Source organism: Artemia sp. Qi Xiang Cuo, chromosome 14, assembly GCF_049724085.1.
Source record: "Artemia sp. Qi Xiang Cuo chromosome 14, ASM4972408v1, whole genome shotgun sequence".
Taxonomy (NCBI): Eukaryota; Metazoa; Arthropoda; class Branchiopoda; order Anostraca; family Artemiidae; genus Artemia; species Artemia sp. Qi Xiang Cuo.
Genome location: NC_142807.1, coordinates 39,600,767 through 39,612,181, shown reverse-complemented (window position 1 = coordinate 39,612,181; position 11,415 = coordinate 39,600,767). Strand labels below are relative to the sequence as shown.

At 34.0% G+C, this 11,415-nt stretch overlaps 1 protein-coding gene across 6 annotated transcripts in view; it reads right to left on the bottom strand.

Moving 5' to 3' along the window:
- Window positions 1–2,023: 2,023 nt before the first annotated feature.
- The window catches only part of LOC148944450 (transcriptional activator Myb-like), a 166,003-nt gene continuing 156,611 nt past the window's right edge, over window positions 2,024–11,415 (bottom strand). For all 6 annotated transcript variants that reach the window (XM_089100296.1, XM_089100294.1, XM_089100295.1 and 3 more), the window contains exon 10: window positions 2,024–7,327. In XM_089100296.1, the coding sequence (XP_088956422.1) occupies window positions 7,208–7,327 (120 nt within the window). In that variant the 3' untranslated portion in view covers window positions 2,024–7,207. The remainder of the gene's footprint in view (window positions 7,328–11,415) is intronic.

Genomic DNA, 11,415 nt, shown 5'->3' with positions numbered 1-11,415 from the left:
GAATGTTGTTGCTTGTCTCCTGTTTTGCTCGAGTTTATGCGTGTCATTATGTAGTACGTGCCCTTGAAGTTCTAAAAGGCTTTAACAGATTAGTCTGTTTTTTCCAATTTGAATAATACGTCCCTCAGGATGTTTCGAAAAGACTTGAAACTCCTTGCCAATAAGAAAAATCGGCGTCAGCCGGCGGTGCGCCGCCGTTTTCCCTAAAAATTAGCCACTCGCCACAGAAAAGGAAACCAGCGCAAAATCGGGGTCTACAACTGACACAATAAGCTTCACGATTATGTTTACGTTTTAGCTTTACGGTTAGGGGGGCAGTGCTCAGATTCCTGTTTGTAGTCATTTCTGTTCATTTTACGTTGGACTAGAGTATTTACTTCCATTTTTACTCGTTTTAGGACTTAATTTTTCATCTATATCAGTACCTGTTACCTTTATGTTTGATGTAATTATTTATTTTAATTTATGTTCGTTTTGGGTTTCAGTTATTCTTTGACAATATTTTCTAGTCATTTTAAGTTTGAATTACTATTGGACTTTATTTTGCGCTTGTGTTACGTTTCAATTTGGCTCTTTACTTTTCTTTGAAAAACTTTTTTCTCGGAGTTTCTTTTTTAATTAATTTATGTTTGTTTTTATTGGCAAAGATTTACTATTGGTTAATACAATGATAAAATATCTGACTAATTTAAGTTCTTCAGTTGCATAAGGTGGCCTGAGAGTTGTCTCTGATTACATTAAATATAATTATTGCGTAAATTTAGCTCACTTTGAAATCAAGGTTTGGAGCGGTTCATGTATAAGGATTTCGGTTCACTAATTTATACATAATAAATTCGAAAGGATCGTGGGGCGAGAATGTTCAAAAGATTACAAAGGCTTAAAAATGGAATAAAACAATTAATATATATAAGGTGTCCTTTTTCAACACATGTGATTGAACATGTCCCCTTTCCCAATAACAAACCATGTATCTAAACAACGCGGAACTTCCATAACTTACAGCCCCTGCACAGGGATTTTGAGGGGTTATTTCATCCCCAGAGGCACAGTTATTTCACCTTAAGACTATTTTGAAAAAATACCTATCTCAAAATTTAATAACATGTCTTTGGAGGGAATAGCTAATGTGTGGGAGGGGGGTGGTTGGCCTTTGATCTTTTTGGGCTAGAATTTTTGTGTCGAAGTCGCAAGTAGCCAGATTTTTAAGTTGCAGCAATCACAAATAGTCGTAGTCACAGTCAGTGTCGTTACTAGCCAAAATGTTCGGGACGGGGGAGCAAGAGGAGCAAGAGATTGTACTGACTGGCTCCTCCTTTTTACCCACTCTTTTTTATCAATAATTACCATAATGTCCCTTTTGAATACAATACCTAAAATCACTGCACCAGTCGGTAAAACAGCTGCATTTACCAACCGAAATTTAGATTTCGGTACATATCATGTCACTATTTTAATGCTGTTTATTTAACCAAATGGAAAGTTGTCGCACCATCTACAAAATCACGACAGGAGTCGGTAAAACTGCCGCGTTTACCGACCAAGTTCAGAATTTCTGTAGATGACATGTCAGTATTTTCGTGATCTTTATTGAACCGAACAAAGAATTTCAACGGTGTGGGAAAAATCGTGGCGCAAAGCACCAGGATTTTACCGAATTATTTTTTTACCGAGTGACCAAAAATATTGGGGGGGGGGGCATCCCCCCCCCATATGTGACGACCATGGTCACAGTCACAAGTAGTCGCAGTCACCATCACAAGTAGTCTCAGTAGCGGTATTAACTTTAGTTACAAACTAGGACTTGTAGAAAGGCCTATTGACTCCTTCGGTTTTATAATAAGAAAAAAAACAACAAACAAATCAAAAACGCTAAAAATTTGGGTTTCATTTAATATACAGTACTGTAGTCGACTCCGTAATTCCTTGTCTCTTACAAGGAATTACGGAAGATTTTTGAATGTACAACTAACCTCCACTGAAACAAACAAGAAAACAAATTAGACAAAAAGAAGAGTTTTAATTGAAGATAGGAGACATTACAAAAATTGAAAAACCCTATTTCCTATTAATACGACTAGGAAAGAACAATATACGAACTGCTTTGAAAACAAAAGCGGTTAAGTAGAAAATCAGAATACACGTACGATATATATCTCGATATATGTATACATATATATATATATATATATATATATATATATATATATATATATATATATATATATATATATATATATATTTGAATATAAAACCCTTTATACCCTTCACATAGTATAGAATATCATATAAACTGGTTAAGTATTTATAAATATCATACAAGAACATAAGTCGGTACATGGAATGGAGGTATTTAGAGTGAAACACCATTAGTACATATTTTCAAGAAAAAAAAGCAAGAAAGACAAGAAAGGGCAATTAAAATAAAAATACAGAAAATTAATTTCCTTAGGATAAGGAATCTATCTCGTCGAAAGTTAGGCGAAAAATAAAAAAAAAGGAGAATAAACTAGATTGGCACCTCTTCCTGAACAGTTATATGGCAACGACAGTCGTGAAAATAAACAAAGGTACTTGTTAAAGTTTATAAATATTACAAAGTTTAAATCAAATTATACAGAGTATAATTATGCTAAATTGATTTTTTAATTAAACGAAGTTTAAACTAAAACAACTTTTTTCTTAGCAACAAAAAATAAGAAACCACATCTACATATACCGCTTCAGGGTTTACCTTCACAAAACATTCTTTTTCGTAAATTTTAAGATTAGAGAAAGAAACAAACTTCGATGGTATTCTATCACTCACCCAAAATTGATAGATGCAATTTCTAGCGTTTAAACGTTCTAATCATTAAAAAAAGCAAACAAAAAAAGTAACTTCTATTCAATTAACTAAGACTTGAAAGGTGAATAAGCAAACAGTAAAACACTAAAAACGCTTTCCAACACAAAGGAGCCTGTCTTTAACAATAAAAGCTTTCAAATACAACAATAAAATACTATGGATATTTTTCTTAGTTGGGATGGCCTATTGCCACGTTCCAAATAAAAGGGAGTAACTCGCACTTTCCCTATTAGTTACCCTACAACTATGCTCCTAAGTCATCTAGTAGGAGACCTACAACAGAGGTGTCTATTACTTCTTCCACAGATCTTATTTATCACTTGCAATTAAGTTATTGAAATATAAAAAAACCCAATTGGTATTAAGAAAAACAATCTTTCGGCTTTCTGCATATTGGACAGACAATAAAAGTTTCATGAGCCAAAAGTTCAAACTCTTCAAATAGTTAATACGGAAATACTATTAATAAATTATTCAGCTGGTGGACATAGGTCCCACCCTTTGGAGGGAGTTGGGAATGGAGCCTTTTTCTTGAAGGACAATTATTTAGAACAGTATATGGGGGATATTCAGCTCTTCTCTGTACAGGGACACTGTATCAGGTATACATATATACCAAGTCCGTATCTAGGGAGGTGGGGTTAGGGGGTTCGAACCCCCCCCCCCTCGAAATGTTTGTCCGACTCGTAGAAACGTAACAAAAAGGAATATAAACAAATCCCCCCCCCCCAAAAAAAAAAAAATCATTGACAAAGTTTCCAACCTTAAAAGTTTCCAAATATAAAAATAATCCGTGGTTCAGATGTTTTTTTAAGACATTCAAGGCTCGTAAAGGACAGTCAAGGTGTCAAAACCCTCATTTTGCCATGTTTCTTCAGATGGGAAAAGACAAAATTACAGAGTTTTATAGTAAAATTACACAGTTTTATTAGTGGTGGCAGACATTATCTGATCATGCAGCTAGTCTTTGTAATTACATCATAATTATATGATCTATTGGTAGTTCGCCCATGCAAAATGCAAAAAACCTTACCCTTATCCTTAGCAAATGTGGAAATAACCATCAAATAGATCTGGATATTATCTAGCTTCATTTACTGCACTGAATATTGGAAAGAAACAAAAGAAAATAACGAGAGGCAAGTGAGTTACTGACCAAAGAGTAGAGAAAACTAGCAAAAGTGGAAACTGGTATTAGTGTTGAAAAACAAATCATTAGCGCCATCAAGCGCTTGGCATTTTTCTGTTTGTTTCAGACACCGAACATTGACAGTTCTTTCAAGCCCCTAATCTCCAATTTTATCACGCAAATGGTTTTGTTGGAACATATTGTACATCAAAGTTTATTACCGTAGACTGCTTCATACTTGCTTTTCTCAGGCACTTTAAAATGGGGGGAAGGTGAAGAGTCTTAATTCTGTCACCAGTGCCAGCTAAAAGTCAGCTAGTCTACATGACTTGCCGATATTTTCCTAAGTTACGTTGATATGAACCTACCTTTTAGAAAATAAATTTTGAGTCAAAATAATTCCTGGAAACGAAAAAATTTGGCTAAGTATAAAAAAAAATTAAACGATTGTAAATGAAAAAAAAAATCAGCTTTAATCCTGTAGAAATAGATTGGTATCAAAAACCCATTCCGCTTAGAAATTATTACCTGTTTGATGGTGACGCGAAATGCTGCAGTTAAAGAAGCCGTTCTGTTGCTTTTGTTTTTTATTCGTATGTTCCCATGCTAAATGACCGAATGACTGCCAACAGATTCCTTTATTTTTTGGTACTGACGATAGGACTACATTGAGCGACCCAGCATGCTCCATTGAGTAGCATTGAACATGAATCTAAATAAGACAAACTTAAAAAAAAGTCACTTTTAAATTGCCACACCGTAATTTGAGGACCTTAGATAGTTGAAAAAAGGTCGTTCAAAACATCTTCCTTCAAATTTAAAGCTGTTTTGTAAAGACTACTTTAAGGAACTAGCACAGGATTAAAATGTCATCGAAACATAATATTTCGATTTCTATAGCTCATAATTCAAGAATCTATATGGATACCAGCCCAATTTAAAGAAAAAGGTCAAAAGTGCCAATTAACACAAATTTACAGCCTAACAAAAGGAAATTTTTAAAGTTAGACACGAACAGCTGCCTAAAAACACAAAAAAAAAAAACAGACACTACGTACAATTAATTAATACGTACAATTGTAGCGCAAAAAAAACTCACAACGCAATTAGGCTTTATATAACAACATAGGCAAGGGATATAAGATTACGATAACATTTCAAAGCCATGAAATTCATCGCACAAATCAGTTTTGAGCTCTCATCTTTAGGTCTTTTTACTGAAAGAGTTCTACACTCTCTAACAACGAGGAGCTATCATGGCAAATTATTTACAACCAAGGCCGCGTCCATAGGGGAAGTTAGCGGGTTTGAACCCCCCCCCCCCCAAAAAAAAAATACCTGACCGATTCGTAAAAACGTAATAAAAAGCGTTTCAAAAAATGTTGATGCGTTTTTTTTTTCTCCTCCCCCGAATAAATCCTGGATACGGCCTTCTTTATAACAAGAGACATCTCAGCTATTCAAAATATTGACCAATTATGTGAAAAAAAGCTTCTGATTTAGATGCATCATGAAAAGTTACAGTACTTAAGTGTTGAGTAGTGGCGACTACAAAATCGCTAGATCTCTATTTTTTAGGCCGTAGCTCTTTTTTCTAGATATCTTTTTTTTAGGCCCTCGCTTTAGGCCGTATTGTTAAAACCATTTTCAACACAAGCTAGTAACTTCAAACTGCAACAACTCTGAGCTTGCTTTTTCATATTAAATGTTGTTTTATTTTTATGTGGCCATACTCAGTTTAGCAACTAGTAATCACTGTCATACAATTAGATGGTCAGCAGTTTTTAATTTTTGCTTTTTAAACAGAATCATTGTTTTTCTTTGAATTTTTTCCCCCTAAAATATTTCTTGAGGAGACACCAGGGGGAAGTAACTTCCCCCAGTTCCAGACGGGGGGGGGGGGTACTTCAGAACATGTTTTGCACAAAAAGATAATTGAATTATCGCAATTTTTCTTCCCATGCCCCAAGCAAGAGTAAACCTTTTCTTACATACACAAAAGAACACAGAGTCCACATTAAGCCTTTCCTTTTATTACCTAAAACGGAATGCATTAAGTGAATGGCACTTTATGGCACAAATGTATAAAAAGGCATCTGCAAATGGCTAAGGCATTTTAAAGCACTAAGTACCGAGAAATTAGAGTATTTTATTTTCATTTTCAAGTAAATCTCTGTACTTTGTTATTGTTGCACTAAGGTACAGAATACAAGGAATGACACATCAAATTAAACGGAATTATACGAGTATTTCCGGAAAAAAAACACACAAATGTCAGGAACTAAAAAAAAATATTGAAATTAAATTCACCTGGTTTTTTTATCCTAGCTCTTAGCTACACAATTCTATGCGGCTAAAACTTGTAATATGTAGCCACCGCTTTCGGAATTAAAAAATAAGCTAAGAAAAGTTTAAAAAACCAGACATGAATAATAATACTAATTAGAAATATGATAGACGCATAATATCACTTATTTGAGCAACAAATTTTACCGGAATGCTATAAGAACAATTTTCATCCTTATAGTCACAGCTTTCAGATGTTATTCATTTGATCAACCAAGGAAGTATACCGTCGCTCTTAAAGTATAAAAGTCATAAATATCACCCCGATTAAGTTTCAACATAAATGATTGTAAAACATTCTAATGTTTTTACTAGGATTCATTTGTGCAGGTGATATTTGGGATATGTTAACTTCACATATCCCAAGGAATTGCTATTCTGGTTCTAGTCTAGTCTATTAAAAAGGAATGAACAGTAATTGACCGCGTAGCACAGGTGCTAATCTCCTGATTCACTGCCTTCGGCTAGGAGTGCTAAGCTTGGCTAGGTGTAAATTATCCAAGGCTGCAAGGGAATTATTAACATTTAAAGTGACTAAGCCTCTTTGAAAGAGCCTTACAAAAGAAAAGAAAGAAAAAAAAATTTTTTTGGGTTCTTGGTTTGACGTTTTCTTTTTATTGAATCGAAATTAAGAGAAACAAACTGAGGAATAGTGTATTTTTATTTATCAGAATTCTAAACCTTCCCAGTGCAAAACCTAGATTATTAAGACAATATTCTGATACTATGGCAACTATTTACATTTTTGTAGCACATCAAGGCAGTTATTTCCTGCAAAGTTAAAAAGAAAAAGACTCAATGTGGACCCTTACAATACATACTTCGAAAAAAACAACAACATGCATATAAGTAAAAAAAAAAAAACGAAAAAAAACGTTTGCAAGTTATAGATTGAGAGACCTTGGAACTCGGGATTTGTCTGTTAAAATGGTTCTTGCCTGTTCTGTCAAGTCAAGCTGATCCCGTGTACGTCCACAAGCCAGCACTTCCCAATGAAGAGCAACCTGTAAAACACGAATGCAAATATTTGAAACTTCTAGGATTTGCCAGAAGACAACGTCTGTATTCTGTTCAAATACAACTAAATATAGATCAGTCCTTTTTCCCATAGAGATAATATTTAACATGACAACGTTATTCACAGAATGTCTCAAGGTTTTTATGGACTTAGCCCAAAAGCTGTTTTACAGATTGTATAATCTTATTAATCCTTGAATAAAGAAAAAATATTTGCTAACCTTTCAATGTTTTAGCTTTTCAACACATTATGATACAGAATAAATAAATCCAAACTCTAGAGCTGACAGAATGCCGGTTTAATCAAATGTTACTCTTTTAACGCAAAACACATTCTATGTTTTGCGAGAAACGCATTGCAACGAATACTATTATTTTGCGTGGAAAAATATGTGCAATTTCTTAGAAACTCCCAGACCAGTACATAGAAAAATTGCGCTCAAAATTCATGCAGAAGTGCTTGCATGAAAAAACAACAACAAGGATGAGAGATAAGATCATTATTATTTGCAATAATAAGTAGCCAATAATAGGTAGGATCTTTTCATGATGCAGATTAACTTATGGGTCAGTGTATGAACAAAACTGAATAGTTTATGATTTTGATTATACCTACAAAATTGTAGTGCTCTATTACTATTGATATTTTCCCTCATTAAATCGCCATAAGCTATAAGACCGCCTTTCCCTATTGGTACCAACCTTGGCATTAAAATTTCTTAATGAAAGAAAAAAAAAATTTAAAAGATCAAAGTTTTTCTGACGGAAGTAGAGAGCGAAAACGAGATTAAAACGAACAAAAATCAATGATCCGTAGTTTGTGCAGCATATATCTACATAACTAGTTAAAATAAACTGACTTATGAGTTTCCCAACTTTTTTAGAATTCCAAAAAACTGGCGTTTTACTGACAACACAAAACCCACCAAAAAATCAGGATATTCTCTTAGGGGCATAAAAATCCTGAAAAGTTACTATTTGGAAGATTAAGATGGCTTTAAATGATTGTTTGCCTGTTATTCCAAGCAAATTAATGGTCCTGTGTCAATTCTAAATTCTTGGTCAACCTTCTTAAGACCATAGGCGGGCGTGCCTTGTTTGCCTCTCATTCCAGGCAATCTAATGGTCCTATGTCAATTTTAAATTCTTGGTCAACCTGCCTGAGATTCTAGGCAGATGTGCCTTTCCAAAAACTAACACACAAGAATTTGTCCAACAAGAGAGTCATACTTACTCCCACCATTTATCCGTGCCATTTAAACATTTTGGCCTCTCAATTACTCAGACTATCTGTCTTGGCTTTTTTCTACAATTAGCCATGTCTTGGTGCCTACAGGAAAATATCTGATTTTCAATTGCGGAAGTTGCTTTGTTTATAAGTCTCTCGAAATTGTACCACCGGCCTTAATGTCGGTAACTCCTAGCATACACTTTGAACTATCTAAAACACTCAAGTAAGTTTTCAGTAAAGCGCTAGTTTTTCCGAATTAAATGAATTATAAGAAAACATTAAGTCATTTTGGTTGAGCTAGTTTTAAAGATATATATTGTATAAACTGCAAAAAATATATTCTTATAGTGTAACTTTATCACATAGATATGAATCCAAGGTACGTATCATCACCACTATCTTTGGTAAAATTATAGATACAAATTTCAATTATTTATGAAGTTCCGTCCTTGAATAACATTATATTTTATGCAACACATCAGATTTACTCACTTAGTGGATAGTATCAAGGAGACTTGCGCAGAAAGCACCAAGTGCTCGTGTTTATGTTCCTGAGTTCCTTAGACTTCTGTCAAAGTCATGTACTTTAGTACTTCCAAAAAATCTAATTTTGCCCTTTAAAGCTATAATACAAGCCTTTTTCTGACACACACACGGGGGAGAGGGGAAAGGAGGGAAATTTGAAAGTTGCAGGAAACAGCGCAAGTATATCAAAACAGCTAACAAAAATAAAATATTGCGATGCTCTGAGCCTCTGTCCCGTATTTAAACAATGTCTTAGAGACAAATTATCTTTTATATTTAAAAAAAAGTGGTAGAAAGAACAAGACTTCTTGTATTTAGCTCATATGTCAATTACTGAAAATCAGCTACTTTCGTTAAAAATAAAGTAAGTGTTTCCCTCAAATTCTTTACCCTAGACACCTAGGGTAAAAGAGTTTATTTTTAAAAAGTAATGTTTTCATTCATTTCACCAGAGTACGGCTTTTTTAGATTTATCCCTCGACATTTGTGACAAAAATTACTTTTGTTTTCAGATAGATCGTCTAGCGGCGAGTCGAAGGGACTGTTTTTGTCTTGGCTATTTCTTTATGAACCTTTACCATCTTATGCCCTGCCTCTCCCCAATTCCTATGTGTGTACACAGGTTAATACTGACATAAATGAAACTCCTGAAACTCAAAAATATACGAAAAATACGAAGTTTGCTCATGTTCACCATAGGGACACTGAATACTTCTAACTAGTATTACTCATATACGCACGAGAGACATGGGCCCTGAGGAAACAGCTCAAGAGACGAATGCAAATTTTCTAAAATAACTGTCTCTAGCACTTCTCGGGACTCCACTGTTCTTACAGAATTACGAGGACATCCATACGCGAAAGAACAAAGCAACCATTGACAGTTCAGAAAATCTTAAGTAGTAGATGGTTATACTGGGGCCTAAAACCCTAAAAGCACTCAAACTTATAGGCTATAAATCCAAGTCTTTAACAAGTTTACTCTATCAAATGAATTGAGTGACACTTTCAGTTGCTTGATTACTAGATATGTGTATCTCTTCAGGAGAAAGGGAGCATTAATCATCCACCAAGAATGTCTTTTTAAACATCTGATCCTAAATGACGACCGGAAGTTATAACGCTCATTTTTGGCGTTACCGCTATAGTTTCTTCTTGAAAAGGTGTCTCATTTAAGTCAAGTAAATGTTTTGGAAGCCTTTTTAGTCCAAGCTTCTTGTATATTTATTTTAATTCTTCCCTCTGCTTCTGGACATTAACCAAGATAAGTACGCTTTTATCGTGATTTTTGCCATGTATCACAAAGCACTTTTGCAAACTAATTACGCCGTCATTTTTTTTTATTGCGTTTCTACCCCGTAGTTCAAATCTTTGATTGACATTTATTTTGACATAGGATTACTATTGGCATAATATGTTCAAACGTTCGTTTGCAAGTATCAATTAAATCCAGATGAAACACTGTCCTTTAATTATCTCTAGGATTATTTTACCCGAATGTATCAACCACCTATGGAAGCTAATTATTCAATCATTCCGGAGTCTCCAATATAAAATAGATGGTAAAAAATTGTAGTAGCAAAAAAAAAAAAAAAAACACATATTGATAAAAACACCCTTTTTGGAGGTAATAGAAAAAAAAAATTTAAAGCCTAATTCTTCTTTTCAAAACCCTCCACAAGTCCCAGTTAAAATCATGAGACTTGTATTTACCGTTTTCTTACACAAATTGAAATAGAACTTGCACGAAAAAGCTTAATTTATAAAGCGCAGAAAAAAAAAGAATAAAAAGAATTGAACACAGATTATAGTACTTGATCTGGGCAATAAAGAGAAACCAAAATCAATGCCCTTATACGTCTGTCGTCGTCGCGCAAATTAAAATCATTTAAAACGAATAAATAGCCGGGTGTTTTGCTATTCCGTTCCGAGTTGTTATATATAATCCAGGTTGTTACATTACGGAACAAACTGTAGCCCTAATAACTGAAGTAATAAAAGAAATCATTATATACATTATTATTTTAATCATATTCGTTAATTACATTAAAACCCAATCGTTAGAACACAAATTGAAACAGAATTTGCATGAAAAAGCTTAATTTAGAAAGTGCAGTAAAAAAAAGAAAAAAAAGAAGTGAAAACAGATTATAGTACTTGATCTGGGCAATAAAGAGAAACCAAAATGAATGCCCTTGTACGTCTGTTGTCGTCACAAAAACTAAAATCATTTAAAACGAATAGATAGCCTGGTGTTTTGCTATTCCGTTCCCCCTTAAACCCTGACGTAAAGTAAGGCACAGATTAGTTTGAGGGGGT